Below are 27,042 nucleotides of genomic sequence, written 5' to 3' on the forward strand. Positions count from 1 at the left end.
GCCCCGAAGCACAATGTCGACGAGTGTATCTTGTCTCAGGCGATGTCGGTTATAGCAGTCTTCAGTGGACGCGAATGTTCTATTCTGGCTATCCTCTGCTCGGCAAAATAGTATAATCATGGGAAGGTCTCATCAAGGGCACGAGGGCTGTGGCATTGAACAGACGTACCTTGTGTCATGGTGGCCAAGGCATGATGAGGTGTCAATCGAGGCCGAGAAGGAATTAATGAATTCAGGCTATGTGAACGACATGCGATCGCTCGGGATCAACATGGGCTACATGGAACACTTTAATACCGCACACCTGGCCCAACAACACGATCCACATCCTTCTTCAGCGACAGAGATTCTCCGTCGCTTCTGCACAGCCAAGAGCTGAATATGAGAGCCGATGAGCCATCATACATCACTTCAGCGCAAACACCACTGCGCCGCCAAGCTTCCAAGTGTTAAAGATACCTTCTGCATATGCATGCAGTGAGAATATGGCTGGAAAAGGGAACAGGAACATCGCTAAGAATGATGGGAGATGAGCCATTGCGACTCACGGTCTTCTGTAACATGACTTGCTACTCCGTGGGAAGTGTACGGCAGGTATCATATCTACGATGTTCTTGCGGACTGTGGTGTGCTGGGTTACGGGGGATCTGTTGGATGTATTCACTGTTTATGCACACTGAAGCCGACATGTCTATGCAAGAAGTACTTAAGACCCGTACGGTCCATAGCTTCAATCGTTTCTGACCAGCCAGCGCTGAACGTGAGGAACGATGAGCCATCGCAGATCAGTCCTCTTGCAATAACAGATTATTGTCAAGGATTGGGACGGTGATGACCATGTATGTAGTGAGAATGTGGCCAGGGGTAGGCTATGTCGCTGCGAATGATGGGAGACGAGCCATTATGAATCACCAACTTGTGCAACACCCCTTGTTCTCTTGATACCGTCCCGAGACTCAACCTCACTCACAGCGCGAATCTAGTAGGCCGTGCATTAGCTAGGACATATCGTTCTATAATGAAGACGCTGGGACCAAAAGAACAGCAAACACCATTGGCCCAAAGATTGTGGCGTGGGCATACTGCGTCGAAATGGCTAATCAGCCATCGAGAGGCGATATTTGAACTCACTTTTAGACACCAAGCATAGCTTACTTGACGCCAAACCGTTGAGCCAATGATGACTGCTGTGGAAGAGCGGTGATCTAGTACAATATGTAGCTTGTCCAGTCTCGAGGAGTACAGCATGTGGAATCTCACGTCCCAAAAGGAACTGAATTGGAGCCCCATCTGACCATCGGCGAGTGTGAAAAGTCCTGAGCAAAGTGGTGGACTGGGGACATATCACGACAAGCAACTCACAAGCAAGAGTAAGAGACATGGGCAACAGCATTGTCATGATCAGTGACCATGATTCTACCGATCGCTATGAGAGAGTATAAGTCATCATAATCGATGCCAAGACCACAAGAAGAAAGTAGCTCTTTTCGCTATGCTATTATACACAATAGTCTATGCATGTCACTATCCGCCTGCGCCTCGCTAACAGTATGGATGAGTTCAACAGAGATGCCATTCTGCGGTTCTGTGTGCTCCCATTTTCCAAACTCCAGAATCAAAGTAAAGTACGAGAATGCGGTTTCGATCACTTCGACAGCGAAACCCAATGAGATTGCTTCTTGGTTGTCCAATCCAGGAGCCATTTGCCACATGAAGGGACTACCGTGAGCAAGCAGCTTTCGTAGTGAGGGCATTGTCTCATATGAGCAACACCAGCTTCGTTTGCTCAGCCTCGCTTCTTCGGCTGAGATAGTGCAGCCAGGCGAGCTTGGCTGATTGTGCTGGGACGCTTGACCGGACTGGAAGTCGTCTTTGCACCCTTCGGCTTGACACCGAGCGTGGTCCGTCGAGCAGCACTTGCGGCGGTGGGCGCTGGGACGGGCTTGTCCTGGCCACCAGACTTCACGCGCTTGGCAGGTCGGTGCTCCTCTTCGTCCGCCGCGACTGGAGTATTCTCCTTCTCCTCCGACATCATGTCAACATCTTGGGACGTTGTGGCTTTCTTGTTCTCAAACTCAAACTTGCGCTTCTTGCTGCCCGTAGTGGCGATGGGTGAAGTGTTGATGTCTTGCGAGACCATACGAATGGTGGAAGGCCGCTTGCCGCTGGTAGGTGCTGCGTTGGGCGATCGTCCGAACACGATGTCCTGGTCTCCAGCCCGGAAGGTGAAGTCTTGTGGTCCGGATGTCTGCCGCCGCTTCTGAGGCGACGGGCTGAGTAGGCCAGGACTGGCGCTCAAATCAGGGTATAGCTGCTTTTCCGCCTCAACTGGTACCTGCACAGTGTGCTCTGGCTGTGGCGAGGGAGATGGTGTCTTGGACGGTGTACTGCTTTGGGCCTTCTCGTGACGAGCTTTGGTGGAGGGACTGAAGTCGACACGCTTTGAAGTAGTCGTTGACTCCATGTTACCCTTCTCCATCACGAGCTTCGGCGGTGTGGCCATGTGTGTGCCAGCAGCCACCTTTGCAGGGTCGTCAGAGTAAAGACGTTGAGGAGAGCGCAGGATAGACTTCATTGGTGACTGCCGCAGCAGGTTGAATCGCCCCAATAGCTTGTTCGACATGCTTTTGCCAGGTGTTTCAGTTTCCTCACTCACCAAGTTTGATACTGGTAACTTGGAAGGAGATCGGGCTAAGAATGGCACTTTGGGCGCCTTCTCGATGCCAGTAGCTGCCTCTGGCTCAGCGTTCTTAGCAACTGCGGCCTTTACTGGCGAGCGGGAAAGGAACGGGGCCTTGATTGACGAAGAAGCTTGACCTTGTGCAGCCTCATTCGCCTTCTTCGGAATATTAGCCTGCTGCACAAGTGTTAGCTGGGCGTCTCATTGCTTGCGAATAGACAGCTTTGTAGCTTACCTTAGCTGGCGAACGCAATAACAGCGGGCTTGCAGGCTGCGCTGACTTTTCGGTGTGCTTCTCGGCATTGAAACGCGGGAACAGCGATGCTTTCGATGGTGAACGTGCAAGGAGACTGGGATATTCTGTATCCTGCTCGGGCTGAGCGGCAGGCTTCTGCACAGAGGCCTGAGGAGCCTTCGCGGGTGTGAAGGAGGGTGCCGGAATCTTTGTGATCTTGGTAGACTCGACGCTTGCAGCTCGCGCGAGAGAGGACTGAGTGGGAGTGGTCAAGTGTGAAAGATCGGGGTAGCCCGGTTGCTTCGCGGACTGTGGCGTAGAAGGGAGGGCCTTGTCGCTATGACTCGATGCAGGGCGTGTAGTAGACACATCGTCGGTGTCTGTACGCTTGATCCGCTTCGCTGGAGAGGCGTTCTTCAAGTCCTTAACCGAAGTTGATCGAGGAAGCTGGCTACCCGGAAGTGCTGGCAATGGCTTGGCTGCATCTCGAGAGTTCGGACGTGAAGGAGTCGAACTTGGTTGGTCAAGGCCAGCTTTCGACGGGCTGCGCTTCAAAGATGCACCGGTAACAGGCTGGTCCTTCTTCGGCGTGGCGGCCGGCGGTGCCATCTGCTTTGCGCGAAACGACGATGCATGATTGGCAATCGAGTCCATCTTCTCGAACTGCTTGAGATGCGCCGAGCTGTATCTGCCCGTAGGCTTCGCTATTTTGCGCGCCGCCAGAGCTGCGTCAATAGATTGTGTGTGCTCCCCGTCTGCCATCATCTGGTCGCGGATCCTAGCCGCCTCCTCGCGCTTCTCGTACATCAACTTCTTTGCCTCAGGACTCAGCTCAAGAGAGTGCTCGCGGCGAAACGTGAACTGGAAGCTGGGCGACTTGACATCCGCCTCAACGTCGCGTGTCCTGGTGGGCGTTCCTTGCAGATTTCCAATCTTGCTCTTCTTTGCTGGCTCGGTGTATGGTGCCATGGAGGAGAAACCAAGATGTCGAGCTTCGTCTCGTGGCTTGGCCGTTGACTGATGGTGCAGTTGTGGGTGCATCTCCTTCTCACTGGGCTTGATCGGGGTCGCTTTGGTGGGAGTCGTGGTATCGAGACCTGGAGAGACGGAACGAGGGAATGCGCCTGGCATCTCATCGTTCTCCTCGACCGATGTGAGCTTGGTTGGGACGGTACGCGGAGTGCGAGTGGTGGACGGCGCATCGTGGGAGAGCGAGACACGCTTGGGTGTCGTGGATCTGTCGCGCAGACGAGCAGAGGACCGACGCGCCATGGTTGTGTGTTCCCGGGCGTTGTCAATGTCTCAATGTCAGTGCGAGTGGTGGTGTTCATGTTCAGGCCAGGCCCGCAAGAAGGTCTGCCCTAAATTCGGAGCTTGAGCTCGGTAAACAAAAGTTCGTCATCGAGTCAACAAACCCGAAGCTTAATCCAGTCACGTCACGTGCTCAGAAATCGATTGATGCAGCAAAGAGCCAGACTCAGATCTGAACATATATCTCAACTTACATAGCGAGATACATGATCGCAAAGGCTTTCGCGTTGTCTGTGAAATTCGATCACTTCTTCAACGCCTTCTCTGGATTCTTCTCAAACGCTTTACTCCAATTGACCCACTCCTTCGCGCCCTTCTTCATGAAATTTTGCAAATCATCCTTCACCTCCAATGTCTCCCACTGTTCGTCCTCCCAGTTCCTCTCCTCGCCACCCTTGCTACTAGGGTACCAGCCAATAGCCTCCAGAACCTCAGACTCACTGGGAGCCGAAGCATACGTCGGAAACAACTTGCTATCCTTCTCGTGGCATCGAGCAGCAAGATACCGCTCAAGAACATCCAAGCGTGCTGACGGCGTCAAGTTCAACGCCAGCTTGTCTTTGTTGTGGTCGTTGGTAGTCGAAGTCGATGTAAGGCGCTTCGTGACGCTTCTACTGGTCTTTGCGCCTCGAATGCTGGAGTACAGCCAGACGGCATCGACCTCGAGTAGTCCACCAAACGGCCACACGAGGACTGCTAGCATGTCGACGGCGAAAGCGACAGGGAGGAGGCCGGTAGCGATGACGGCGTCCCTTTCTGCCTTGGACTTGGATCGTAGCATGGTGTTCACGAATTCCTCTCTGATTTGGTTGGGCTCACCGGGCATGTTGGCAGGGTAGATGAGAAGCATCTCTTCCAGAGGCACCGTCTTCTTAGTCTCCTCGCCCTCATGGTGTCCATCCTCGGCATGGGTGTCCTGCTCCTGGTTGGCACCGATACGATTCAAGAATTCGAGGGACGACGTCTTCGTCTGGCTCATGCCCCAATCGATACTCTTCGTCGCTTTGCCCTTCAAGCCTTTCCAGCTCATTGTCTTCACATTACTTGTCTTTGCCTCTCGCAGCTCAGTCTCCCACTTCCGCTGCACTTTATGCATCTTGCTTTCTTTCTCGCCCTCCTTTGGCTGCCATTTGCTGCTGATCGGCGGGGGAGGTGGTGTATAGATCAAGAACCTCTGAGGCACTCTCTCAGCTGGGACGCCATGCAGCACTGGTTTAGGGAAGGGCACAAGGTAGCCGATCAACTTCTTTGGATCTCGTGTAAAGTGGATGGGCGACAAGACATCTTCGTGCTCCAGACTCAGTCGCTGTGCTGGAGCCTCGAATGGTTTATTGCTGCCCATGGGCTGATTTGCGTAGTCCTGGGGGTTGTATGCCGGAACATTGGTGTATTGTGGAAGGACGCCCGATGGCTGCTGTTCCGGGCGTGGAGGCATTACCGGCGGCTTCTCGTTGTTGTCCATGTTTACGAGGTCCAGTGATCGCTGCGGGTTAGTTATGCTGCTTTCAATGATGACAATACAGGGCCAGAGCTGCGACTGTTATGGAAACTTGGTAAAACAGAGCTTACCTCCATTGCGCACTCAGAGTGGCATTGGTGAGTAACGTCATAGCAAACGCGTGGCCAGCGGCGGTGCGCTCGATCAACGCGGTATGCGCCTGCGCATCCTCGACTATGGCAGTGCCATGCAGAGGTAGAAGAAACCTATCATGGACGACCTCTACAGCCGCGTGGGCAAGGCATCAGTATAGCGGCGAATGAAGAGAAAGGCCGCCAAGGCGTGATCCAGTCTTAAGGAGGCTGCGCAGACATGCTAGCAGTGAAGAGGAAGCAGAGAATTGCGCTACGATAGTCTGGCCGGGTTGGTCGTGACAAGAGAATGTCAAGGAGCCAAGTCAAGTGTCGGCAGTTGCTTGGCCCAAAGGCGTGAGCCGCATGACCTTGGCAGGAGTCAACGTCCCTGTTCTCGCCTTCCTCTCAACACCAATGTCATATCCTTAGCTCAACGAGCACTGTGTACTCTCGTGAGTGGACCGCGATAGCCTGCCCGCTGTACATTGTACGCATCGCATGGCAAGGTCGAGACCTGATTCAGAATTTTGCGACCCAGAATACAGCCGAATGTCGGCCTTGGCCTTCATCTACTCGCTGCGAGCACGACTGGATCTTGCAATATCTGATCATCAATACTCCATTCTGTGATGTGGTCACCCGACACCATGGGCATTTGCGCGACTGTCACCTTGCACAGACGGAAGGCTGGACTGCTTCGAACTGATCCACTCGCCACGCATTTGGTCCCCAACTCCAGATTAGCCGTGAGCACTGTCGTTGACGATGGAAGCGTCCTGCCCTCCTGACTGGTTCGTACGGCAGCGCGTTCAATGGTGTTGGGGGAAGATCGGAGCGGCAATGCAGAGAGGGCGATCCATCTCATTGCGATTGCACGGCGTGTGGTGACTGACGGCCAGCGCGGGCTCCTGTACGTCCTTCAGACGTCCAGAAAACGCCCAAAAGGATCCAAAGCCTTCACAGGTCCTTGGCCACGCGTCGCAGCTCGTTCGAAGCACCTTTTTGCTGGCATCGAGCAGTGATCAAGAACGAAAGGCGCTAGAATACGCAAGGAAGCCGCATGGCGCGCAAAAGCGGAAAAGCTCCACAAGCATTCGGTCCTTTGCAGCTTGAGCAGTATCCGCAGCCACAACCTTATTGGCCGAAGACGACGACATGCTTCAAGAGTTTGCAGAGCCCGTGCCATGGAGTGCCGGTAGAAGCGTGGAGTTGCGTCTGGTGGGGATTGTCGCGCGACAACGTTTGCGGAGGCTCCATGGGCACAGAGTATAAAATGTGGAGGGCGTGCCCCAAGTGCAAGGCAAGTACACGATTGTGATACTCGCTTCTTGTCAGCAGTGAGCCAGAAGTGAAGGCTCTGGTCACGCGTCGCAGTCGTTTCTCCTCTCTTACTTCACCTCGACACCAACACTGCCCTTCCACCATGGATGAGAAGGACAGCAAAGCCGTTGAGGCGACGCAAGCCACCAACGTTGAAGACGCAACATTCGAAGAGGCCCGCAGAATGTCGGCAGAAAAGTACCAAGAAGCCATCCGCTCCGGCAGCATCCCCAAAGTCAAGTCCCAAAGCGAAGCCATCGAAATTGCACACAATTGCGGCTGGGAAGCCGACGCAGTGATCGAAGAACTGGAGGCAGAGCTGCAAGCCCGAGGCGACAAGAAAGGCTTCTTCGACGTCGAGTTTGCCAACCCAAAGCACTTCACCTGGCTGCTCGTCATCTTCGCATCGATGGGAGGTCTCCTCTCTGGCCTTGATCAATCGCTCATCTCTGGTGCCAACTTGTTCCTGCCGGACGACTTAGGTCTCACTTCACAACAGAACAGTCTCGTCAACTCCGGCATGCCTCTCGGCGCAGTCGCTGGCGCGCTCATCCTCTCGCCAGCAAACGAATGGTTCGGCCGCAAGGGTGCCATCATCCTCTCCTGCATTCTCTACACCGTTGGAGGTGCGCTCGAAGCTGCAGCCATGAACTATGGCATGATCGTTGCTGCCCGCGTCGTTCTTGGAGCTGGTGTCGGTCTGGAGGGTGGCACAGTCCCCGTCTACGTCGCTGAGACTGTCGAGCGCCGCCTGCGAGGAAACATGGTCTCACTATACCAGTTCAACATCGCACTTGGCGAGGTGCTTGGCTACGCAGTCGCTGCCATGTTCATCAGCGTTCCTGGCAACTGGCGCTACATCCTCGGCAGTTCTCTCGTCTTCTCCACTATCATGCTTATCGGTATGCTCTTCCTACCTGAGTCGCCTCGCTTCCTCATGCACAAGGGCCAGACGCTCGACGCGTTCGCAGTCTGGAAGCGTATCCGCGGCACTCGCACCAGTGAAGCACGAGAGGAGTTCTTCGTCATGAAGGTCGGCCAGGAAATGGAAGATCAAGAAATTGCTGAAGGACTGGGCTCCAAGCGTTTCCCATGGATGGACTTCTTCACCAAGCCTCGCGCTCGTCGTGCTATTATCTACGCCAACATGATGATCTTCCTGGGACAATTCACTGGAATCAACGCTATTATGTAAGTCACTTGAAGGGTTCCAGGCACCTTGGCATGTTTTAGACATCTACTGATCATGTGCTCTTTGCTTCTAGGTACTACATGAGTGTGCTCATGTCGCAGATGGGCTTCGACAAGTACGAATCGAACTACATGAGTCTAGTCGGAGGCGGCTCGCTTCTCATCGGAACCATCCCAGCCATCTTCCTGATGGAGCGGTGCGGTCGTCGCTTCTGGGCCATTGCCATGCTTCCTTGCTTCTTCGTCGGACTTGTATTAGTCGGGGCCAGTTACCACGTCCCTACCATGGGCGGCCGTGAAGGAGTCTACCTCTCTGGCCTGATCATCTACGAGATCTTCTTCGGCTCCTACGCATGTCTGACATGGGTGATCCCCTCCGAGGCAAGTCTCTGCAACAATCTAACGTTCCTGTTTGTTGGTAGCTAACACGCTTCTGTTCCGCAGGTCTACCCAACCTACCTGCGCTCATATGGCATGACTACGTCCGCCGCTCTACTCTTCCTCTCATCCTTCATCGTCACCTACAACTTCACGGCCATGCAAAACGCCATGACCAAGACTGGCCTGGCTCTTGGCTTCTATGGAGGTATTGCAGTTCTGGGTTGGTTCTATCAAGTGTTCTTCATGCCTGAGACCAAGGTAAGTTTTTCTAGTGTGTACTTATCGCAGCATGAGACATGCTGGACGTGTCTCGTGGTGACGTGCTGGAACTCAACTCCATGGCCTCCGATTGTACTGGATATTCACTAACACGGCGCAGGACTGCACGCTAGAGGAGATCGACTTGATCTTCCAGAAGCCAACCAGACAGCTGGTGAGGGAGAATGCTGCAAGTGCTTGGAGGACGACTCAGGACTTGATGTGCTTCAGGTTCAGGAAGGTCTTCATTGACCGTCTCACGGCACCGCGAAGCCAGAGCGTTGTGGACAATCCAGTCTCGAAGGGTGAGATGCTAGTGGTTTGAGACAGCCCACTGTAGTGGAGATCCAAGGCCGACGTGCGCTTCGTCGGCCCGTTCGCTCCATCGTGATGTATAGATGTGAATATGTGCAACAGTCTCACAACCTCGACTCTACTTCGGCGCCTCAGCATTCTCAACAATATCCGACATGAAAGCACCTCCCAGCAGAATCGCAGGCTCGTCCAGGCTGTGATGCTCGTGGCTGAGTGTACCAACACCGCCAGCTTCCAGTATCAAATTTGGGTTATCCGCAATATTCTTCCCACCCCACCGGCCCGCAAAAGCCCGGAGAATATGTCCATGCGCAACGATAAGCACATCGAAGGGCTCCTTGACAGATCCCTTCGGCTGCCCGATCGCATGGGCATGGAATCTTTCCCGGATATCCGCAATCAACGCATCAAGACGCTCCGTAATCTGCTGTGGTGACCTGTACCCTCAATCAGCCCATGCCTCCACCTCAACATGCCCCATCATCGCGGCCACTTACTCTCCCCCAGGACATCCATCCCTCCAAATATCCCACTCCCCCTTCCCCCTCTCCCTTCTCCGCGCCTGAATCTCCTTACTCGTAACCCCCTCATACTCGCCATAATCCCACTCCCTAATCCCCTCCGTAACCTCCACCTTCGCCTTCGTCGCTCTTGTATCCACATCCTCCACCTTCCCGTGCTGTTGCCACGGTATGGGATCCGGACACCCCAAACCCAGCAGCTCAAGAGTCCGCTGTGCACGCTTGCGAGGGGAGACGTAGATGTGTGCCAAGTTCTTGGGGACGATTAAGCGGTCGTCACCGACTAGTGCTTTGCCGGTTGCTCGGATTCGTTTCTCGCCGTTGGCTGTGAGGGGGATGTCGGAGGTGCCGGTGTGGCGGCCGTTGAGGGACCATTCTGTCTCGCCCTGTGGATGGGTTGAGGATGTGGTGTGGTTCGGGTTGGGGGTGCGGGACTTACGTGGCGGATTATGAAGACTCGTGGTGTTGTCATCGTGATGGGACCAAGAGCTGAAACTGCGATACACATGTGAATGATGGGCTAGCAGGTGAAAGAGTCGATAGGAAATGGGTATGTAGCTTCGATACTTGACCTCCACTCGCATCGACGTCACACTCTGGTGCAGTTTTGCTACCCTGGGCCGACTAGCCCGGCCGTCATTGCAAGGCGACAGCGAGCACACAGGCTTGTTACTGAGCCATGATTGAGCATCTTGATGGAGTGGTGTGTAAGCTTCGGTGTGTGATGCGTCAGATGCTGATCAAGGAGCGACAAGACACAAAGCTGGAAGACAAAACGTCTGGTCACGTGTGGTGATACATCCCTGCACGCAACATTGTACAGTCGAGCAAAGGTAGTGGAAATTTGGATCTGTATATTGCGATATCTGTGTCCATAGCACATGCTTGCCCGCAATATCACTTGCATGCCATGTCTGTTCCTTGGAAGCAGCCCGGTTGTTGCGACTTGCTTCCCATAGACAATACCAATACATTGCATCGATGCTTCCGCGGTTGTGTCCGTCTACCAGATACACACGCACTGCTTGCTTTCAGTCTTCCATCCAATGCTTTCGCTGAACCAAATGCAAGAAGAATCATTACGCAGCGTCAGCGCCACGAGGTGAAACCCGACAGGAAATGGTGGCTTGCTGTGAAACCCAAATCACGCTCCCGACGCCATGGATGCTGATATTATTGATAGAAGCTTTCTTCGCTCCTTGAACCGTGATCCAGTTCCGATGCCGTCTATGTACGATGAAGGCCGTATGCAGAAAAAGGGAAGTGCTGTAGCAAGGAGAGGTCCGCCGTCTATATTACGTCCGTCATCAATGACTGTATTGGTCGTAGAGGCGGAAGTGTCGAGGCACCGCGCAAGTGTCGGGTAGAGCATGCTGCTCCTGTGGCATCACCAGATGGGCACCAAAATGTGCATCTCGAGAGATGATGACCAAGATCGACCAGGTCCGCTCCAGTATTCATATTCGCTCAAGCAATCTGTTTTGGTCCGTCGTCAGCTCATGTTATCTGACGCCAATAGCGTGTCGCGGTCCTAAACTGCTGCTAGAGCTATGCGCGGACGGCTCAGAGTCGATGGGCGCAGAGCGATTGCTATCACCACTCCCCGCGCTGGCGCTCGCAGAACCTGTCAGACTGCGTACTTGGTTTGGAGGACCGCTTTTGGGTGGGTAGAGGTTGCTCACCCCAGTTTGTTGCTCTATTTGATGCGGAGCCCCCGCATTACCGTGACCTGGCGGATGCCGTGGCACTGGTTGCCGCATATCGGGCGGGCTAGGGCGTCCGTTGCGATGTGGTGGTGGCGGCCCATAACCGTTCGGTGGCGAGGGACGTTGTGGTGGGCGTTGGCCGGGACTGAGTGGGTTGCCTGGAGACTGGCTCCCGCGCCTGTTCATTGGAAAGCCGTTGTGAGGTGGATAAGTACCAGGCGGTGGACCACCATGCTGCAGCTCATTGAGACGTTCGGCGGTGAGCGAGTTAGCCCGTGACTCCTGGCCCATATTCATACGATCAACGGTGCCAAAACGATCTGACGAGTACCCCATCAGTGGGTTGTTCATTAGCTGCTCACGGAGGCCAGGCATGTCGTTCATCAGAGCTGCGCTGGTGCGACTCTGTTTCGGCGGTCGTCTCATAGGATTGCGGCTGTGACGGATAGGTCCATTGGTCATCATCTCCGGATTAGTGCGCAGTTGACTCGCGCTCGGCGCTTTCCTGGTCCTTCGGGAGGTGACGCTCATCATATCAATGTTGTCGGCGTCCACGGCAGGGCTTGCCCCGTTGCCAGCCATTGGGTCAAAGAAGTCCTCGCCATCTTCGTCGTCTTCATCAAAGGTCTCTCTTGGAGGGGGCATCCTGGGTCCCCCACGACGCATGTGAAACTCGCGCTCCCGCAACTCCAGCTCTTTCCGTCTCAAGGCGAGTTCTCGCTCTCTCAAAGCAAGATTACCAGATGAAGAAGCTTGCATGCCATCGTACCCATCCTCGCCAGCTTCTGTCATGTTGTCGTAAAGCATCACATGGCTGAACTCTTCCAAATCATTGCCTTCGAAGGAGCCCCGTCGCGACATTTGTTGTGGGTGACCACGAGGACCGTAACCGTTCATCCCATTCATCCTCACAGGAGGTGGATAGCCGCTCATCGAAGGTGGACCACGACGCATCATGCCTGGTGGCGGAGGCCCTCCAGAGGCAGAGGATGTACGAGCGCCAGGAGGTCTCATGCCGTTGCGCATTGGAGGCCCATTCGCGGGCGGCGGGCCACGACCGTTGGCATACATAGCTCCATTCGCCATTGGAGCTGAGGACATTCGCGGCGTGGCCTGTCCGGGCGGTGAAGAAGGCGCCTGCTGTTGCGGCTTGGTCTGATTAACAATGTTGACATTGTGGAGGAGAGAATACAGGGTTTCGATCCGGGGAATCTGGAGCCCGGTGTCCTGTGCTATTTTCACAGGCGAACCCAGGTAGGTCTCCACTTCCATGGGTCTCCTGGCCAAGAAATCCTGGTACATTATGCTGTTGGTCTCTGCTGGGACAATCATCTTCTCCATTGTCTGTTCTCGGAAGCCGGGGGGAAAGTCGCAGCTCTGGGCCTTTGCAAGGCTCATAAGTTCGTCAATTATTCCAGTGATAAGCGAGCGGACGCCGACTTTTCCAAGAAGCTCGGCATGAGCAGGTGTTTCGTAAAGAACGCTGGCAGGGTAAAAGGCAATGGGTCTGGAGATTGTTAGTCTAACTTCAACAATGGAGGCGTGGTTTGACTGACCCAATCATGCGCTCGTACTGTTGTTGCCGGATGTTTTTGGCAACCTCGCAATCCACCTGACCAGACTTCAATGTCATGGCTAGCGCCTCTGCCATATCTTGTTGTATTGATGCGGGTATAGATGGATTCTTGTTTGCGGGACCAACAAAAAGCTCCGTGGAACCCTTGTGCTCGAACTCACTAGCTCCGAGCTGCGTGATTTCGACGCCCGAGACCAGCGATAGGACGACGTTGGTGGGGAAGCGCTGTTCCAGATACGACTCGATGCCAAGTGTGTGGGTGGTATTGACCAGGATGCAAGTGTGTTGCGGCGAGACGACGGATTCGATGACGGAGGCGAGGTCGTAGACGTCGGGGAGGGCCTTGACGCAGAGCAGGACGTAGTCGAAGGACGCTCGGTTTGCACCCGCAGCGTCTTCGGGAGATCTGACGACTGTAGCAATACCAGTCAGTAATCACGTAGGATGTATCATCAGGGATAGGTCGCATACCAGCTCTTGGCTTGAACCGTTCATTGCCAAATTTGTCCGACCTGCAGTATGTCAGCTATGGCGTCGATATGGTCGCGTGGGCGAGGCATTGGTGTCGTACCTGAATGATATGCCGTACTGGTGGACGTTCTCGAAACCGTTCTTCCATACTAACGTCACGTCGCACGCCTGGGTCGCGGAGAGGCGCCATGAAAGGAAGGCGGAGACTGCATTGCCGCCCACTGTATGTTCTCATCGTCAGCAATGTGTTGCAGTGCCGTTCGTGATGGCGCTGGTGTGTCGACGGGCGAGCGCTCTTTCCCGGCGAGGCGCTCGCTCGTATCTGGTGACAAGCGCGGTCGAGGGTGTTTGCGGTACGCACCTGACAGAATCCGCAGTCGCGGTGTCGACGGAGGCATTATGGGTTGCTGTGCTGCAAAGCGCGCCAGACAGTCCTGGCCGCGCGATGGTACTGTAGAGGCCTTCAGCAAGCAGGCGGTGCTGCGCTGGCGAGGTGAAAGTCGTGCAGGATGCTGCCGGCCGCGTTACAGGCTTACAGCGCTGCTGGGGTGGATCGGCGTCGCAAAAAGCGTGTCTGAGACCTCGTCCGGGCGCGGGCTGGCTGGCGTATAGCGTGTGCTGGTCGTCGTCGTCGGCGTTGTAACGAGCGTACTGGCATGCGAACAATACCGAAATGCACGAGACGCTGGTGATGGGTGGTGTGTGGTGGGCGTCGTGGAGGAGCTGGCAAAGAGAGCAAGCGTGGCTGATGACTGCGGGTAAAACCCCGAATAAACCTCAAAGTCGCAAGTGTGAACGAACGCTAGTGCCGGCGAAGGAACTCCAGGAAGAGCGCCTGAGCGCTTCCTCTGTGCCAATGCGATGCTGCCAAGCGCATGCAGGAAGGAGGTAGGGAGAGCTCCACCACCCAGCTGCTCTGCGTTTCGAGTGCAACTGCTCCCTCGGTCACGTTATCCGTCGACACAGCGTGGCAATGGCGTGTTTTCAGTGGGAGAGTGCTCGGTTCACGCGGATCGGTCATTCCCGAGCGGTGGTGTGAACGACGGACCTCGCGGAGGCTGGATATCTAGAAACAATGCGTGCACCTGGTTGGCAGCGCCATCCCTCGAACTTCCCATGTCTTGCTCCTATTGCATAAATATGGGTACAGTGGACCTCACATGCACGCAAACGCGACCTCTGGACGACCTCAACAACACGCTTCTGCTCCCTACAGCTGTGTCGCGATACGCTCTGAGCTATTGCAGCTCCTGTCTGATATGCCACACGCGCACCACGAACATTCATTATCCTGCCGACATCTGTCATGCCCAACACAGTGTGCCATTTGATGGCGACACTGCTCTGGCAATCTCCCATTGCCCATCCTGCGCGCATAGCCCATGCGTTCCATGCTGACCAAGAAGTATCGCTCTTCATAACTGCAACCCTAGCTGTGCACCTGGTGGCTTTGGCAATGGAAATTGAGCATTGCTCTAGCGCCGGAGTCCTGCGGGCGTGTCTTCATCATGTCCGTTCTGTAAGCAAGTCTCGCCGTCACCAAGATCCTGCGGTTGAAGGCCCGTCTAGTGTACCTCTATCTCGCTCCAGAAAACGAAACTCAATGCTGTTTCCGACTTCGCGTGCACCAGATCAAGGTCGCGGAACCGGCGTGTTTGACTTGCCGTCCCACGACTTGCCGCAGATGTCGTGCACTTTTACATCATCCCTGTCGCACCACTTGAACTATATACATGGATCTCCTTCTGAGGTCAGCTTGGACAATCTGTCCATGCACGCCCGCCTCTGCATCATATCAACGTCGAAGGTCTGCAAGCAGCCGAGTGACAGCCAGTCTGTGTCTGTTGCAGGTCTGGATACAAAGATTTCAAGCTCGCCACAACGCCGTCTGCCTCAGAGAGCAATCCTCAAATGTCCGGATTATTCACGCCTCACGGCAGCCGCCGGAAGGACCAGCAGCAACCACCGCCAAGGGAGCGAATCGTTGTGTGCTGAGACGCAGTTCATGACGACCCGACGCTGTACGCCGCACGCTCGCTGCAGGTCGTGCTGCACTTCATCAACGCTTTCCAACCACGAGCACACCTCAGCGCTTTGTTGAGGAGTTTACAACCGAACACTCGCCGCGTTCCTGCCAATCCGCTTTGCAGAATCCCCATTCGGGACCACTCATGAGATGGCCGCAACCACCCGCGGTTATACATCCTCGCCACTGGCAGACATCTAATGAGTGTGCCTGATGCCTTCAGACCCGTGCTATAGCACAGCAAGTTTGCGCGGTTGCACGCATGCAGCAGGCAGCCAATACAGCAGCCAGAACCCGCATCCACGTCGGTGCCACGAGGCCGGCCAATGGCTCGAGCTTTTCCAGCAGGTGGCAGGTCAAGGATACGCTGAACGCCCTCAATGCAAATGCGATGTTGCCGTGCTGCCGTGCAAGGCTGGGCCTGAAACACAATGAATGCTCAGCAGCCTCAGCTCGTGTCCCTCGCATTTGACATGGACGAACTCCTCGTCCCTCGTTTATCTCGCCCGTCCAACCACAACAATTGTCTTGCACGCTGTAGGAGCGGGCTTGTCTCCGAAACATCTGGTTGCCCGTTTGTCACTTGCATACTTTAGTCGAAGCGTTGGCACTATCTTGACACTACAGGCGTCCGATCCTGGGGGGCTCATCATCCTCGAGGCTGAAAAGGACATTTCAGGGAAGGTACGCCCCACCGCATCGCACGAGTGTGGCGGCGATTACGAACCTCACAATAGGCCAGGCAGACGTCCTCGGTTGTGCTTGTCTTATGGCCATACTTGGCTCGACCTCAAAACGGGCAATACTGAACGCTCCTATTGCATGATAAGACTCTATAACCGAATCTGCAGTGAAAGACCGCCAATAGCACCTCCTACAAGTGCATGTGCTGGCAAGAGATGCCAACGCACCAGGTACGCGCCGCGCAAAGCTACAGCGGCTTGACATCACATTGTGATTGACAAATCAACTTGTGGTATACCATGATCTGAGTGGTTGCAGCGACTTTACCAGCTGCAAACTGTTGATGGTCATGATCAGCTAACAAACCCTGTAGTTGTCGGTCGGTGGTATTCACCGCGATGAGAGTCCAGTGGACCAGTGGACATAGCCGCTCACGCGTCAATGCAAGAGAGGTGGATAGAAAGGTCTCCCAGAAGGCTGAAGTCCAAAATGCAGCTATATTCACCCCAATACTGTTAGTCTCCATGTCACGGCCATCAACAACGCTCATCCCGCATCGCTGTTCCATCAGGAAACGTCTAACTCCGCTGCTTCCTCAAACAACCACCCAAGCATAGCCTCCTCCTACTAAGACAAAGTCGCCTCCGCCTTACAAACAAACACACCCCTCATCCCCGGCGCAGTAGGACAAGCACAAATCCCCACACCACCCGCTGCCACGGTAGTCGTGCTCAAAGCACACCCCTTACAATTAAGCGCCGTCGTCACATCGACGCTCCCCATCCCACAATCGCCGCAAGGCCTCGTGAGCTCCGTTACAACGCTAGTGCATGGCTTCGTCGTCGTCGTCATCGGCTTAACGGGCGTAGGAGCGCACTTACAGTGGTCGTTGCACGCCAGTTAATCGGGGTCCTGGCCGGGCAGGCCACGAGGCATTGTGGTCCGCGGGTGATGACCTCTAGGTCGCAGCCGTGGCAGTCGGTGTAGGAGAGCGCGGTATGGCCTGCGCGGGGTGGACAGCAGCCTGCTGGACGGTGGGTGATGGTTGAGGTACATGTAGGTGCTGGGTTGGTGAGGTCTTGAGATCCAGAGACGAGGGCCAGGGTTGCGACCAGGAATAGTAATGTTTGAAGTGCCATGGTGTATGGGTATTAGTGGTGTAGAGATGACTGAGGGTGTAAGAGCAAAGGTGTCCTGGCAAGAGGCTTGTCGCTTCGGTCGAGCCTGCGTGAGGTCGACGTATATGCAACGTGGACTATGTCATCTCTTCATACATGTGGTGGTAAGCACTGTTGTTATAGCTGCGCTCGACGATCTCTCTGGCCTGGCACCGGCTCCCATTCCCATTGACTTCGTCCCGTGAGCACTGGAGCATTCCTCGCTGAAACCCGGCCACGAAGTGTTGGAAAAAGGGCCAATTCTCGTATTGAGTGCTACTGTGCCGCCTGCTAATCGGACGAAGTTTGAAACCTTCTGAGGTCACAAGTACTGCTTTCCTATTTCTAGCTTCGCTGCCGCCTTTCATGGCCGACGTCAGTGTCACTACTTGCGGTTCGCGAAAGGTGCTGTTGCAAGTATCATCGGGGTTGTTTCACGGCTTAACTCAAGTCCTTCACTTCTGATTTTGGCAAGATGCTGCGTCATGCCTGCAACGTGGTTGGTGAGCGAGTCAGTCTTGCTGGCGGTGTACTCGAGTGGCCAAGGATGAGAGAGGTGGCCGCTGATCGGGCTCAGACTCTGGTGCGCTGAGCATTGGACACACTGATACCATGACCGTGATGGTGCATCCAACCAGACCGCTACGGGGGTTTGTGGCATGCCCGATGTTCGTTGGGATGGCCGTATACGTGACGGCCTGGAGATGGCTTGCACGATCTATCATACATGATCGCAAGCTGTACGCGACAACGCTCAGTCCAGAACTCCACGCTACTATGCTAAAAGATGCTGAAGAATCGTAAATGACTTTCACAATACCAGTCGGCCTGGCTCCTGCTCCAATGCTAGCTTCAGTCGTTCGAGATATTCGGTGGCCCGACTCTCATCGCCAGTTTTTGCTACCACGGAGAAAATGTTCTCTTTCGCTGAGATGCCAGGAGCGACAGGGAGCACGCGCTTCGGTTTGGGCTGCTTTGGTGCAAGTATGTCGATGAGATCGGGCTTCTTGGCCTGCCTCAATGGCAGAGGTGCTGGCGAAATGCCTGTGATGTTCGGGAAGAAATTGCCTCTGCTGCTCTTGATGACCTCATCGAGCCCCAGCACGGAGTTGAAAAGGTCATCTGCGGTTGGCTGGCCGCTTTTGCTTCGTGGAAGGTCATCGTTCGCAAGTTCCGATGCGCGAGCGATGAATGTCGAAAGCGGCAGGAATATGCCCAGCGAGTCTTGTACTCGCTTTTGTGTGGCAATGACAGCACTTAGACTGATTGGAACAGCAACTTCCGTCTCTCTTGGAAGCTCAGGCTCAGTCGGCTTTTCCTTGCCCTGTTCAGGTTTTGCGGCCGCCTTCTTCGATATCTGAATATTCGACAGGTCCAGATGTCCAAGCTTCTCCAGTCGCGCCGAAGACTGCGCGGGATATTCTTTGTTGATCTTGCCGAGATGTGCTAGAACGTCTCCCTTGAGCAGTCGTCCTGCAGGTCCGGTGGCTGGTATGGATTCTGCATCGGCGGAGGAGAGTCCATTCTGGTGTAGTAGGTGCTCCACAGATGGATACAATGGGTATTTCTGCTTCTGCGCTTTGCCGCCCTGCTTTTGACTTCCCTGGCTTTGAGAGGACTGTTCGCTTGTCTGCGAAGATTGTGACTGCTGCTCGGGCGCCTTCTGCTTCACTTCCTTCACATTCTCCTCCTCAGCACCTTTTTGCGCTCCCTTAGTATCCTTTTGTCCTTGACTCGGGCTCGAATCATCTGCTGGCAGCTCGAGACTGCTTATATCGTCGCCGGACTCTGCCGTGACACCTATCCGCTCTCCCACCTGGACAGCCTTGGAGCCCTCCTCCTTGACAATCTTCATCAGAATGCCGTCGTCTTGCGCCTCCACATCCATAGTAGCCTTGTCCGTCTCGATCTCCAGAATGACATCGCCGGCGGAGAACGAATCGCCCTCTTTCAGTTTCCAGCTTGCGATGTTGCCTTCGGTCATGGTAGGTGACAATGCCGGCATCGTGTAGTTCTGGGCAGCGCGGTCTTGCGCTGATATGTGAAAGCCTTAAGCCATTGTCAGTGTCTGCAGACATGCTCGACCGGACTTCAGCACTTTACCTCTGCGTGCAACTGTTCGGGTGGCATATCTGCTGGCGATGCGGGCAGACAACCGCGCTGACTGGGCGACTCCTGCCATTGCTGCTGTTCTCTCTGACCAGGACGTGGAGCGAGGTTGTGGGAGGCCGCAATGGCTGTCGTCGGTGGAGTCGAAGATGTCCGCAAATGTTGAGATCCATCGGGCGGAGTTGGAACAGCTCACGGCCCGATTGCGAGCTCCAAGCTTTCCGTCTCTTTCACTTCGCGTCTTCACGTGGCGCGACCTGCATCAACTTCATCACCACCTGCACCTGGCATTCCATCCGACAATGGCAGCTCACGTACGGCTACTACTGCGACTGCCGCCATGCTTGCGCCTGCAGGCTCTATCTTCAGGATCCACACAAAATGGCGTCCCGGCACTGCGACTGGCGAAGTCTCCTTGTTCCAGAACATTTCAGAGCAGCGCAAAGGCAGCCCAACAAGCAAGGAGTGCGGCCCGTAAACCTCTACGCAAGACGTCGCCTGGACAGACTCCACAGCCTGCCTCACCTGCAGTGTCGTCACGGAGTATTCCAGTACGCCAGTCAGTATATGGAGGAGGACCCAAATCCATGATCAGCACTATCGAGCCTCAACTGGAAAGAGTTCTTCTCTACGCCTCGCCTGACCATGGCGCTTTCTTTGCAGCTTCCTACATTCTTGGCGGGTTCCTTCTCCTTGGTGGCTATTCGTACGCCCAGATGTTCTTGAAAGACGCCAAAGACAGACCAGTACATTGGTTCTTCAAGTCACTGGGTGCTATCTCGACATTGGCTGTCGTAGCATTTGGTACGGCCTTCATTATGGCACCAATGAAGCTGATCAAATCCATTGCCATCATCACGCAAGCCGCAGGAACAACACCCCTTGCAGCTTCACGTATACTGCGTGTGGAAGTAAAGAGGAACCTGCCGTTTCTGAAGCCGGATGTTCTCGAAACCACGCCATCAAAGATCTTCCTAGACCGTTACGTCCCGGGCACTGTCGAAAACATTGACTTCCAGAACGTACCATTATCGCAAGCCCGGTCGTTGACGGAGGAATACTTCACTGGGCAGCAGGAGGTACGCAAATGTGGGGTCATGGCATCTCTCTCAGCAGCAAACCGGTCTGTGTTGAATCTGTGGCCTGCCATAAGCCGGGAGATTCGACGCATGTTCCTGAGAGACCAGATGGCGTATGTTCGCATAGAAGGTAATGGCACCTTCAAGCTCGATCTTCAGAATTGCAAGCTGCTTGACGGTGGCGGACCATTGCATAAAGTGACGATAGCTGCGGACGGACCTCAACCGAGTCTCTCCGACTTGATCAATTGGAGGAAAAGGGGATGAAGTCAATTCTTGAAGATCAAAGCTGTTCAGCTCGTTTGTTTTTGAGCTACAGAAGGACTGAAGGGACCGCGATGTACAGTGCAGAAGCCGGACAGCTAGTCCGCCTCTGCAAACGTGGACGTAGATGTAGATTGTTCTTGTGGTATAATTCAATATAGAGGATCAGCCGACTCCCGTGAAGTTTACGGAAGATCAGAATCAGTCCTCCACGTCCACTGCAGTGAATGTCACCTCGAATCACATGCAGCGTACCTGCCTGAGCGTTGACGCCCCACCTCGCGGCAAATCCTCGGAGAGCGTCATCTGTAAACAGCAATCATCTTTCGGCTTTCATCACGCCGCCACCCTTCTGTTTGCCTCGTGCTGAACACAAAGTTGCGTTCGCTCCATACCGAACGTATACACATCACAGATTCGAAAAAACACATCGCCGACAGTCCACCATGGCGGCAGACATTCCGATCAAGGTGAAGCATCAAGGCAAGAGCTACGATGTCGAAGTCAACCCCGAGTCCACCGGCGAAGAGCTGAAGATGCAGCTATACTCCCTTACGAACGTCGAACCCGAGAATCAGAAAGTACTAGCGAAGAAGATCGTGAAGGATGATACACCACTATCGACTCTCGGCTTGAAGCCAGGCGCGGTCATCACACTCATTGGAAACCCGTCAGCCAACGTGGTGTTTGAGGTGCCTAAGGAGAAGATGAAGTTCGCGGAGGACATGACAGAAGCAGAACTTGCACAGCAAGACGGGGCGATACCAGCTGGGCTGCAGAACATGGGCAACACCTGCTACGCCAACGCGACGCTCCAGACACTGCGAGCTGTGCCCGAGCTTGTGGAAGAGCTGAAGGCGTACAAGCCGAGCGCGCCGAGTGCAGGCCCATCCTCCTCATCGTCTCTATTCACCCCTGAACAGCTGGCGCAGCACGGCATTGGTGGACTCGGCGGTGGCGGAGATCTTACCTCTGCCCTGGGAGATTTGTACAAGCAGATGAACGAGACCCAGCAAGGTTTTCCGCCGCTCATGTTCTTGACAACACTACGACAGAAGTTCCCACAGTTCGCAGAACGAGCAAAGAACGGCCAAGGCTACGCGCAGCAAGATGCAGAGGAAGTCTGGACCCAGCTCATCCAGACCATTAGCCAATCTCTGAAGCTGAAGGAGGGCGATGATGCAGCGCAAGGATTCAACAGCTGGGTAGACAAGTACATGGGTGGCAAGTTCGAGATGAAGACGACCTGCGATGAGGACCCTGAGGAGGAAGCCGTCACTAACATTGAAGACTTTAACGACCTCAAGTGCAACATCCAAGTTGACACGAACCACATGCGGGAAGGTATCAGCATTGCTTTGAACGAAAAGCTCGAGAAGACCTCACCCAAGCTCGGTCGTACCGCGATATACACCCGCCAGAGCCGCATCGCACGCCTGCCAAAGTACCTGCCGATCCATTTCGTTCGTTTCTTCTGGCGGAAAGATACCGGCAAGAAAGCCAAGATCCTGCGCAAGGTCACGTTCCAGCACGAAATCGACGTGACAGAGTTCTGCTCGGAAGACCTTCGCAAGAAGCTCGTCCCTATACGAGACAAGATTCGCGAGGTCCGCAAGGAGGAAGAGGATGTCGAGCGTGCTAAGAAGCGTCAGAAGCGCATGCAGAAGGAATCGGAGGAGAATGGAGACAGCAATGTGCGAAGTGATGAGCCTCTGCAAAAGAGAAAGGAGAAGGAGGCCGAGCGTCAGCTGAAAGCTACAGGGCCTGCGTCGGAGACAGAGCTCAAGGCTGAGAAGAAAGAGGCTGGCGGTAGCGAAGACACGATGATGGGTGGTACTGAAGAGAAGTTCAAGACGGACGAGGAGATTGAGGCTGAGCGAGCAGCGTCTATTCTTGCGGCGAAGAAGGAACTGCTTGCACTCGTCCACCCAGATCTCAAGAAGGACTCAACGGCAGGTCAGACTGGCCTGTACGAGCTACGCGGTCTCGTCACCCACCAAGGCTCATCTGCTGATTCCGGTCACTACACCGCGTACGTCAAGAAGGCAGCGGCTCCGGGAAAGAGTGAAGATGGCAAGTGGTGGTGGTTCAACGATGACAAGGTCTCGGAGGTTGAGAGCGAGAAAATCGAGACACTTGCTGGTGGAGGCGAGACTCATAGTGCACTGATTCTGCTGTACCGCGCTGTCGAGCTGCCAAAGGTCGAAGAGAAGTAGAGGCTTCGCGACTATGCACCGCGTGAAGCGCAGCGCGTGCTAGTACGACATCGCAGATAGCTCAGCAGAGACATCGTGCAAGCGGCTTCGACAAGGACGCAGGACTGTATGACAATGCTTATGAATGGTGTAAGTCCAGGTTCCTGCCTCAATAGGTGACGCGCATGTGAAAGCGCGGTCCCGGCCCGTTTGGGTATCCTTGTCCGCTGCAAGCAACGCTGCGCGAGCTTCACTTCACCACACTAGCTCTTCTCTCAGCTTCACTTCTGCTGTCACCACAACAACTTTCGTTCGCGACCTTTATTCGACCCGTTCACTGCGTTCTGCTGCCCATCACTCAAGTGTCATCATTCTTATCATGTCCCTTTCCTGAACACCACGCATTGCCGTCAAGATGTTCTACAGCCACGAGGGTGCGTTGTCGATTGCCGCTGGGAGATACAGGCCATAATTGCTGACGAACTCCAGTATTAACCTCCCGTAAATATGGAGTGGCTACAGTGTGGTAAGACTTGATGTCTCTCACGGCAAGCCAGAATGTCCCAATGCTGACGTTGGTCCAGGCTGGTCGCTACCTTGGGGCAGAAGTCGGCCCTCAAGAAAGTCTCCCGCAAGGCCATCCTCGACGTGGACGTTGCGAAGGCCTGCGAGACGATCGTTGCACCTGACGCGCCTCTAGCACTGCGGTTGCAGTCAAATCTGCTGTACGTGGCTGGCTTCCGACTCATGTTGGTCCTCGTTCACTGACAACGCGTCAGCTTTGGCCTCACACGCGTCTACGCGCAACAATGTGGCTATGTCTTGACAGACGCCGAGACCGCCCGCAACAACATGCGTCAAGTGGTCAGGTTGATGAAGCAAGCCGACCTCGAGAAAGAAGGCGGCAACAAGGCCAAGTACATCATGCTTTTTCATGCTCACCCAACTTCGAGCTAACTGTACCACTAGGCCCGAACAGCTCATACTGCAAGACGATCCCAACTACTTGCCAGACCTTGACCTGATGCCCTTCGATCTCGACAACCTCAACCTCAACATCGATGTGTATCACGACACCCAGGCCACGTTATCGCCCCATAGCTCCCAACATACTGCTTCCCAGCACTCTATTGGTGGCCTCATGCTGCCACCTTCGCAGAGCTCGTTCACTGGCGGCCCAGTGGGTGGTCTCGACCTGCTGAGCATCCGCGGCGACTCAGGCGCTGGAACACGGCGGAGGACGGACATGGTGCTCGCAGACGATGACCTTGGCTTCACCATCGAAGCTGATGGCACATTTAGAGAGGAAGAACAAGAGCCCAGCACCGCGCCCAGAGAAGTTCCGGTTGGTATTGGCGGGGTGTTGTTGTACAGCCAGTTGCATTCAGTACGTCTGCCGATCATGTCTTGCGAACGGACTGCTAACAAGTTGCAGCCACCAAGAGCTCCCACCGAATTCGATGATGGCTTTGTGCCAGTCCAGGACGACTTCACGTTCGATGACCAATACAATGTCGTTGACGATCCGCCACTATCACCCTCCGGTCTGGTCACGGCCGCTGCTGTCCGCCGCAGAGAGCCCAAGAAGCGCAAGCCAATTCCATTAGATACGACCACCACCCTACGCAACGGCGATCTCAATCGTTGGTCGGCCGAGTATCTGCAGAACATGCGCAAGGCAACGGAGCTGAAGAGGCCAGCCAAGCTTGCAGCCATCGCCAAGACGAATGCTCGTCATTGGGTGTTGGGTGCTGATAGCTTTCTCGGCGAAGGAGTGCATGGTCCACTCGATATGTTTTCTGGTGCGAAATTGCTCGAGGCATTCAGACCGGATCTGAAGCATCAGAGGGAGAACGATGAGTCTTCCCAGAGCGATCGCCGAGTCCGACCACGCACCGACACATCCTCTGACGAGGCAGGCCGTGGAATAGAATACGATGATGGCTTCATGCCAATCATGGACGACGATACCATCGAGCAAGGTCGAGACGCACCAACCTCTCTAGACGACAGACATCTGTCCAGCATCTTCCCCTGGAATCAGAGCGCCGGATCTCGACGACCTACTGACGTTGGCCACCCAACTTCTGCTTCCTATGGTGGTGGATCACAGCTCAACCTCTTCAGTCGTCGTGGCAGCCGCCTCACGTCAGCTTCACCTCTCGTCGGCCGTGGCGCGGCCGGCGATGTTGACGATGATCTCCAGTTACCGGGATCCGACTACGCGAAGGGCGGCATGAACGACGACGAACAATTCGAGCTGTTCGGACCAGCTGCTCAAGTCGACACCCAAACCGCTGCCCAGACACAATGGCAGCGCTCGGTCCTCGGTAGCGAAAGCGCAAACTTCCTCGCGTTCGTGCAGAATGCCATTGAGGAGGAGGACCAGCTTCGAGGCGATGACCGAGACATGATCGATGATGACGATGAGCCAACGTCTGGGAGTGTGGACTTCGACACGTTGCTTCCGGTCGAGACAAACAGCCAGATCGTGGCCGCTCAGGCTTTCCTTCACGTTCTGGCTCTCGGTACCAAGAACATGCTGAGCGCTGCTCAAGACGAGGCCTTTGGGGCCATCACTCTCTGCGTCATTGCGGTTTGAGTGGACTGCTACTGTTTCTTTCTGATCTCTGTTATATCTTGGAATGGTTTCGGTGGTTATTTGCTCGATGTGGGGGAATACAGATGTTCGGATGGTGGTTGCTTTGCTTTCTGATACCCAATACGGCCGACGTATTTTACTGTACCTCTTCAGCTTTACGCTTCGCTCAGAAGACAGTATCACTACCATAGCATTATCGATACCCATGCATAACGCAAGCACATATCAGTCACTCCTCAACCTGATCTCGCAGCGGTCCAAGCCTTTCCAGAGACTGTCTGATCTGCTCCGCAACGAACCCAGGCCGATCGACATGCGGAAAGTGCGCACTATCCACAACAGCAACCTGCCTAAGACGCGGCGTTGCCCGCTCCCTCTCACGTCCCGACACCGACCCATAACCCTCCGACATCTTCTCCCCAACCCAGCACCTATACCTCGACACCTGTCCCTCCCGCATCGGCACACGATCCATGCCCACGGGCTCACTACTCTGCAAATTCAACACCGGCATTCCCATCTCTCCAAGTTTTACAAACACTCTCTCCATCTCCTCCCGGTCCCATCTGATCATGTCCTTCATTAAGCTCTCGCTATACGCCTTGTCCATCTGGGCGACGTGAGCGATGGCAGAAGCTTTGAATGAATCTGGCGTACGTTCTGAAAACATCTGCTGGAAGATGTTGTCTTTAGCTGTAGCTCGCTGCTCAGGGCTTATGGTTGCCATGTTTGATGCTGCGGTAGTCTTTAGCGTGTAATTGCTACCGTCGATCCAGACGAGGCCTTTGATGGTGGGCGTAGTGCTATTGGTAGACAAGAGAGCGGCTTGAGCGGCGATACGGACGCCCATGCTGTGACCGACCAAGATGATGTCTTTAAGACCTAGCTCGGTGCATATGCAAATTAGGATGTTGGCGAAGTTAGATATAGTCGGATCGGGACATCGTTGAGTTGAAGTCTGTCCGTGATCAGGGAGATTGATAGCGATAGCCTTGAAGTCCTTGATGTCTTTCGACAAGTGATCTAACAATGCCTGGACATCTGATGCCTGGCAGCCCCAACCAGGTATGAAGGTAATGCCAGTGGTGCTGCTTGTGTTACCAACCAGTATCTTGTCAATTGAGCCAGCGTATGATGGGTCATAGTTGTTCTCGGGTGACATAGTGAAGCTCTATAGGGACCTTCAATAGCTGAGGAAGGAGAGCTGCGTAGCAAGAACCACACATACCACAAGCAACTGCGAGATTCGGCTGGTCATCGAACGAAGCTATGGGTGACGTATGCCTCACTTGCGAATCCTTCCGGTTCTGGGCCATACACGTGATATGTCTGGTAGTGCTGCCAGTTGAAGCTATTCGCGCTGTAGGGACAGGGCCTGCTGGGTGTCTA

At 54.6% G+C, this 27,042-nt stretch overlaps 11 protein-coding genes across 11 annotated transcripts; 4 read left to right on the forward strand and 7 right to left on the reverse strand.

Annotated features, from left to right (window-relative positions):
* Positions 1 to 1,786: 1,786 nt before the first annotated feature.
* On the reverse strand, positions 1,787 to 4,187 carry CLAFUR5_02072 (uncharacterized protein; the record flags this gene model as incomplete). Its single annotated transcript, XM_047901220.1, has 2 exons — positions 1,787 to 2,857; positions 2,916 to 4,187. 2 exons carry the CDS (start codon positions 4,185 to 4,187, stop codon positions 1,787 to 1,789), a joined length of 2,343 nt encoding a protein of 780 aa, XP_047755484.1.
* Positions 4,188 to 4,470: 283 nt separating this feature from the next.
* CLAFUR5_02073 (uncharacterized protein) lies at positions 4,471 to 5,688 on the reverse strand (the record flags this gene model as incomplete). The annotated part of the gene is made up of 1 exon (XM_047901221.1): positions 4,471 to 5,688. The coding sequence occupies one exon, from the start codon at positions 5,686 to 5,688 to the stop codon at positions 4,471 to 4,473; it is 1,218 nt and encodes a 405-aa protein (XP_047755483.1).
* Positions 5,689 to 7,221: 1,533 nt separating this feature from the next.
* CLAFUR5_02074 (Inositol transporter 1) lies at positions 7,222 to 9,273 on the forward strand (the record flags this gene model as incomplete). Its single annotated transcript, XM_047901222.1, has 4 exons — positions 7,222 to 8,309; positions 8,384 to 8,690; positions 8,754 to 8,948; positions 9,070 to 9,273. 4 exons carry the CDS (start codon positions 7,222 to 7,224, stop codon positions 9,271 to 9,273), a joined length of 1,794 nt encoding a protein of 597 aa, XP_047755479.1.
* A 108-nt stretch (positions 9,274 to 9,381) lies between these two features.
* On the reverse strand, positions 9,382 to 10,292 carry CLAFUR5_02075 (Sedoheptulose 1,7-bisphosphatase; the record flags this gene model as incomplete). Its single annotated transcript, XM_047901223.1, has 3 exons — positions 9,382 to 9,700; positions 9,761 to 10,170; positions 10,224 to 10,292. 3 exons carry the CDS (start codon positions 10,290 to 10,292, stop codon positions 9,382 to 9,384), a joined length of 798 nt encoding a protein of 265 aa, XP_047755478.1.
* A 994-nt stretch (positions 10,293 to 11,286) lies between these two features.
* CLAFUR5_02076 (uncharacterized protein) lies at positions 11,287 to 13,935 on the reverse strand (the record flags this gene model as incomplete). Its single annotated transcript, XM_047901224.1, has 5 exons — positions 11,287 to 12,997; positions 13,047 to 13,479; positions 13,538 to 13,578; positions 13,638 to 13,758; positions 13,899 to 13,935. 5 exons carry the CDS (start codon positions 13,933 to 13,935, stop codon positions 11,287 to 11,289), a joined length of 2,343 nt encoding a protein of 780 aa, XP_047757186.1.
* Positions 13,936 to 16,874: 2,939 nt separating this feature from the next.
* On the reverse strand, positions 16,875 to 17,386 carry CLAFUR5_02077 (uncharacterized protein; the record flags this gene model as incomplete). Its single annotated transcript, XM_047901225.1, has 2 exons — positions 16,875 to 17,123; positions 17,177 to 17,386. The coding sequence occupies 2 exons, from the start codon at positions 17,384 to 17,386 to the stop codon at positions 16,875 to 16,877; spliced, it is 459 nt and encodes a 152-aa protein (XP_047755480.1).
* An 829-nt stretch (positions 17,387 to 18,215) lies between these two features.
* On the reverse strand, positions 18,216 to 19,586 carry CLAFUR5_02078 (putative pyruvate dehydrogenase protein X component, mitochondrial; the record flags this gene model as incomplete). Its single annotated transcript, XM_047901226.1, has 2 exons — positions 18,216 to 19,453; positions 19,508 to 19,586. 2 exons carry the CDS (start codon positions 19,584 to 19,586, stop codon positions 18,216 to 18,218), a joined length of 1,317 nt encoding a protein of 438 aa, XP_047755486.1.
* A 229-nt stretch (positions 19,587 to 19,815) lies between these two features.
* CLAFUR5_02079 (uncharacterized protein) lies at positions 19,816 to 20,859 on the forward strand (the record flags this gene model as incomplete). The annotated part of the gene is made up of 1 exon (XM_047901227.1): positions 19,816 to 20,859. One exon carries the CDS (start codon positions 19,816 to 19,818, stop codon positions 20,857 to 20,859), a length of 1,044 nt encoding a protein of 347 aa, XP_047755485.1.
* Positions 20,860 to 21,302: 443 nt separating this feature from the next.
* On the forward strand, positions 21,303 to 23,072 carry CLAFUR5_02080 (Ubiquitin carboxyl-terminal hydrolase 6; the record flags this gene model as incomplete). Its single annotated transcript, XM_047901228.1, has 1 exon — positions 21,303 to 23,072. One exon carries the CDS (start codon positions 21,303 to 21,305, stop codon positions 23,070 to 23,072), a length of 1,770 nt encoding a protein of 589 aa, XP_047756563.1.
* Positions 23,073 to 23,466: 394 nt separating this feature from the next.
* Positions 23,467 to 25,653, forward strand: CLAFUR5_02081 (Meiotic recombination protein rec8; the record flags this gene model as incomplete). The annotated part of the gene is made up of 5 exons (XM_047901229.1): positions 23,467 to 23,485; positions 23,541 to 23,577; positions 23,636 to 23,776; positions 23,831 to 23,968; positions 24,021 to 25,653. 5 exons carry the CDS (start codon positions 23,467 to 23,469, stop codon positions 25,651 to 25,653), a joined length of 1,968 nt encoding a protein of 655 aa, XP_047756564.1.
* Positions 25,654 to 25,882: 229 nt separating this feature from the next.
* On the reverse strand, positions 25,883 to 26,815 carry CLAFUR5_02082 (uncharacterized protein; the record flags this gene model as incomplete). The annotated part of the gene is made up of 1 exon (XM_047901230.1): positions 25,883 to 26,815. One exon carries the CDS (start codon positions 26,813 to 26,815, stop codon positions 25,883 to 25,885), a length of 933 nt encoding a protein of 310 aa, XP_047756565.1.
* Positions 26,816 to 27,042: the final 227 nt, after the last annotated feature.

Source organism: Fulvia fulva, chromosome 1 (genome assembly GCF_020509005.1).
Source record: "Fulvia fulva chromosome 1, complete sequence".
NCBI lineage: Eukaryota > Fungi > Ascomycota > Dothideomycetes > Mycosphaerellales > Mycosphaerellaceae > Fulvia > Fulvia fulva.